The 5,182-nt window shown below is 41.0% G+C and overlaps 1 protein-coding gene across 1 annotated transcript in view; it reads left to right on the top strand.

Moving 5' to 3' along the window:
- Positions 1-5,182, top strand: part of LOC118419364 (phosphorylase b kinase regulatory subunit alpha, liver isoform-like) — a 56,098-nt gene that overhangs the window by 2,916 nt on the left and 48,000 nt on the right. Inside the window, exons 3-11 of the mRNA XM_035825726.1 lie at positions 8-180; positions 586-754; positions 1,050-1,132; positions 2,487-2,567; positions 3,012-3,110; positions 3,458-3,499; positions 3,665-3,769; positions 4,152-4,205; positions 4,386-4,509. Of these exons, the coding sequence (XP_035681619.1) occupies positions 8-180; positions 586-754; positions 1,050-1,132; positions 2,487-2,567; positions 3,012-3,110; positions 3,458-3,499; positions 3,665-3,769; positions 4,152-4,205; positions 4,386-4,509 (930 nt within the window). The remainder of the gene's footprint in view (positions 1-7; positions 181-585; positions 755-1,049; positions 1,133-2,486; positions 2,568-3,011; positions 3,111-3,457; positions 3,500-3,664; positions 3,770-4,151; positions 4,206-4,385; positions 4,510-5,182) is intronic.

Here is a 5,182-nt window from a genome sequence, read left to right as displayed (position 1 = left end):
AGTATAGACCAGAACCATGCGTGGGTGCGGGACAACCTGTACTGCATCATGGCGGTGTGGGGGCTGTCGCTGGCGTACAGGAAGACTGCAGACATGGACGAGGATCGAGCCAAGGCTTACGAGCTAGAGCAGAGCGTGGTCAAACTGATGAGGGGACTGCTGCAGTGCATGATGAGACAGGTCAGGGGTCAACTTTGTTCTTAATGTTCTTATGTTTACCCTCAGAAGGGAAATACTGTAAATGCATTTAATTTTGCGGTAGCGGGAAAAGGGACTTTTCGTAGTGTACCATAATAGAAAAATTTTTGCTTTTACAGTATTGCTTTTGCTCCGTTTCTTCCTCTTCTCTTCAGAACAAAAACAGACAGCTGTCACCATGGTTACTGGAGGTGTGTCAGACACCCTGTAAGGTTTGATAACATCATGTAGCAACTGGCATGTATAAGGGAGATTAAATTGGCAAAACAATTGCCAGCAGAATATGGGTTATGGGAGGAGAGCAGTGACAATCACCAATGATATATACAATGTCTCTGAGATAATCAAAAGGAAGTATGACTTTATTTAACCCTCATCTTTTCACAGGTGGACAAACTGGAGAAGTTCAAGTACACGCAGGCCACCACGGACGCCCTGCACGCCAAGTACAACATCACCACCTGTGGAACTGTGGTGGGAGACAAGGAGTGGGGACATCTGCAGATAGATGCCACCTCCCTCTACATCCTCATGCTGGCCCAGATGACAGCGTCTGGTATGTATAACTTCATCTGTAGGGCTCGAAATGTAACCTGTACATGACTGTTACCCACAGTTATGAATTACAATACATAGACAAGCCTTCAACTATTGTTTTGTTGGATTAAAAGGGAAAGGACATGTGTCAAAGAGGGTATCTTAAAAGGAATGTTAGATATTTTTATCCACAGTGTACATTCTGTATGTAAGATGTTGGCAGATGATATTACTGATCATAAGTGGCATTTTTGAAACTAGATCTATATGACAGCAATGATACATGTACATAGACCTTTTTTTTTTTCTTCCAGGTTTGCAGATAATTTTTACCCTGGATGAAGTGGCCTTCATTCAAAACTTGGTCTTCTATGTAGAGTCTGCTTATAGAACTCCTGTAAGTATGGCTATACTTGATCCATTGTAATATGAGTTCTCAGTTACATGTATGTGTCACAGGGGAGATTGGAATCCAGGGGGATTCGGAATCCTCCTAGGGGAGATTGGAATTCCAATCTCCCCTAGGGGAGATGGGAATTCTAATCTGTCCTAGGAGAATCTGGAATTCTCCTAGGGGAAATTGGAATTCCAATCTCCCCTAGGAGAGATTGGAATCCTTCTGGCTTGTGAGATGGAAATGAGCTCTTATGTATCGAGTCACTAACTTATAATGGCATATGCAAATCTAGCTGATTTACATATTAGTGATATTTGCATACGACCATAATGGGTTAGTGACTCAATGTTCTCAACCAGCTTTTCCAGTTACCTATGTTGCATTGTTTTTTTTAATTGTTGCTTTTGGTCTTTTTTTCTGCCAGTTTCTTCGTATAAAGTTACTTATCTGAATTTCTGGTAAAGTCAAAGATTGTCCTGGTACAATTCTGGATTCTCCTCTATTACTGAATGTTTGAAAATGTTAAGTTTAATGAGCTATAGTATAGCATAATTTGCTATTTTACACTGCAGAGAAGTATTCTTAACCTTTAATTGTCAAAAATGTTAGATATGAAGTGTAAGATATAATCACCAGGTGTATTTTGCCAGCCAGTAGGTACCCATTATGAGTAATGAGGCTGATTAACGTGGTCGAGGCACCTCCTCGAGCACGGGACCCCCGTTTTACGTCCCTCCCGGAAGACGATTTCGTGGAAAGCTTCGTGAGGCTATAGCAATCCGGACGTCCTTGGTTGGTCTCCCATCCAAGCACTGTCCGGACCGTCGCGTTGCTTAACTTCCGAGATCGAGGGATCGGGTGTACCAACGCGCCACGCTTTATTGTTAGAAAAATGACATATCCTTTGTTGCATTGTTCGAAACTTTGAAGCCACTCCTGGCAGATTCAAAGAATGTCCTGATATAATTCTAATCTCCCCTAGGGGAATTCTGGATTCTCCTAGGAAGGATTGGAATCCCAGTAGAACTCCAGAGAATTCCAATCTCCCCTAGAGGAGATTGGAATTCCAATCTCCCCTAGGAGAATTCCAGATTCCCCTAGGAGAGATTAGAATTCCCATCTCCCCTAGGGGAGATTGGAATTCCAATCTCCCCTAGGGGGATTCCGAATCCCCCTGGATTCCAATCTCCCCTGTGACATATGCATTGGTACCTGTTTACAGTTAGAGTTCCTTACTTACCAGTAATGATCAAAACAATTGAAAGTTACACATGCTACATTATAAGCTACAAAGGATTTAAGTCCAGAATTTGAAGCACAATATGTTTGACTGTTTCCCCCCCAAAATGAACAGGACTATGGCATGTGGGAGAGAGGAGACAAGACCAACCATGGCTGGCCAGAGCTGAATGCTAGCTCTATTGGGATGGCAAAGGTATGTTCAACTGGGAAAAACATATATGTGGACAGAGGAACCTTCTATCATAACAGACACTTACATGTAGTTCTTCTAGTAGCGTAGAAAAGTAATCTGTTTTCAAAGACATTACAGTTTGAAATGAGTATGTATGAAGCACCCACAATTCTATTACTTCTGAGGTAAAGTTGTATTGCAGTTTGTGCTAAAACAAATGAAACATTTGTTGGAAAGTTGGTGCTAATTGGTAAAACTTCATTCCCAAATCTTCATGTGCTTTATTTCTGGTGCCATATATAGGTGTCATACAGTTTCTCATTTGCCCCCAGTTAATCTTTGGGTTGTGTCCAAACAAAGTCTGTAATATTTTCCGTTGAAAGACATCTCAACTAATTATGGGAACTTACTGCTAGTGTTAAGTTATACATATCCTATAACTGATGTTTTTCCTGATGTATATAGGCTTCTCTGGAGGCTATAAAAGAGATGGACCTTTTTGGGTCCAGAGGAGGCCCCGCCTCCATCATACATGTCATGGCTGATGAGATCTCACAGTGTAAGGTCAGTACAACTTATAACTGCTGCAGTATAACAAAGAACAGTAGAGGGCACCTCATCATGTCTTCATTCGTTATTGACTTATCAAAGTGTGCTAGTTTATCTATCAGAACAGATTTCATTTACCATCATCTGCTTTAATGTTTCTATGATTTTTCTTACAAATTCTGTACATGTTCTGAAACATCATTTTAGCTTATCGTAGCATTCTTGAAGTTTGTTACTCTATCCTAGTAACACTTAAACAACTTACCAGTACATTGTTTATAATTGCATTCTGATACTTGCTGTATCAATGTCCTCATCATAATTAATATGCACTGATGCCATCTCTTTTGATTGTCCAACAGGCTATTCTGGAATCCATGCTGCCAAGGGAATCAAAGTCAAAGGTTTGAGAAAAAACACCTCACTGATTAACATATCATATTTCTATTTGATCTTGTTGATTTCTCTTGTCATCTTTTTTTAAAGGAATTATGTATCAAAGAACCATTACTATCTACAGACAGCATGTGTTTGCAAATATTATCATGTTCTTTTTCTTTCTCTGACAGGAAATCGATGCCAGTCTTCTCAGTATCCTGTCGTATCCAGCCTTTGCTGTGGAGGACGTGGATCTCAGCAACCTCACAAAGAATGAGATCATCAGTAAACTAGAGGTGAGGACACATCTCACACATACTGTATCCTCTCTTTTTGTAACATTAGTGTGTATAATAGAGTTGTTGAAGAATTGCAAGGAAAGGAAAACCAGTGGAAAAGATGCACCATTTGGGATACAAAAGAATCAATTTCCAACTGGAGCCCAGCAGGAAGAAGAAGGGGGGGGGGGGACAAGCCACGATTTGGAAGAGCAAGACCTTGCATGAATGGGATACGCTTGGGAGGGGGTGCAACTATTATGGATAATATCTGATAAGAGACTGTGGAAAACAATGACGGCAAAGTGGATGGATGGTTGGATGGAAGAATCCATCCCTATCCTTAAGACCAATGTATTAGTCATATTTCACAGCTTATAATCAGTTTTTGTCTTTGCAGGGTCGTTATGGACTGTCTAGATTCTTACGAGATGGTTATAAGACTCCAATGGAGGTATGACTTTGATTTACATGTACATGTACTTAGTGACAACTGTTGTTTTCAGTATTAAAGTGGATGTTTAGTTGAGGAAACTTTTATTTTGAATTTAATGGACTACTCTACATTGTGTATTCATCACATACATGTACATTGTGTATTTTCCATCCCATGACAATATCCAATTTTCCCCAGGATTCGGGTAGGCTACACTATGAACCCTGGGAGCTGTCTGTGTTTGAGGGGATCGAGTGTGAGTGGCCGCTGTTCTGGACGTACCTGATCCTGGATGGACTGTTCAAGGGAGACAAAGCACAGGTATAGATGCCATGGCCCCATAGAGCTGTGAGTTGTGAAGGCTGAAGAGTTTCGTGAACATTTTGTCAAATCCAGGAGACTGATAGCAGACCCTGATGTTATGCCCTTGGGAAAGGCACTTAACAACTTTTTTTCACCAGACTCGGGTGAAGATGAGTATCTAGCTTCCGTTAGTGACGCTCAGAGCATGTTAAAGAACCTTTGACACATATTATATTACATGTACTGAAAGTGTGGCCGGTCGGAGGGCCAGTTGAGAAAGAGTGACTAGAATGTAAATTATTGTTGTTGTACACTTGCTAGGGTAGTATGCAGACATATATAATATAGTCTAGTGGTTAATGACCCTGCCTATGAACCAAGAAGTCATGAGTTCTAATCCTGGCTGTGTCGCTCATCCCACATGCAAAGGATTTCGCGAGCTAGGTTCCACTGTTCGCTGTAATAGTGGAGAAAAGCTAGGCTAAGCATAATTTCTCCTGCAATGAACCTGTTGAACCTGTGTATAGCATCTCTGTCATGACCAGTGGAAGAGTGCACAATCATATAGCTCAACTGTTCATTTTAATGATTTGAACTACCGGTAAACTCATTTTGAGATCACTTTTAATAATAACCGGTACTCTTGGTCAAATTACGGTGCTGCCTGCCGTCTGCGAGCCTTTGTTCTCTTT

The sequence above is a fragment of the Branchiostoma floridae genome, chromosome 7, assembly GCF_000003815.2.
Source record: "Branchiostoma floridae strain S238N-H82 chromosome 7, Bfl_VNyyK, whole genome shotgun sequence".
Classification (NCBI taxonomy): Eukaryota; Metazoa; Chordata; class Leptocardii; order Amphioxiformes; family Branchiostomatidae; genus Branchiostoma; species Branchiostoma floridae.
Note: the sequence above shows the minus strand (reverse complement) of the source record. Positions and strands in the feature narration are given on the sequence as shown.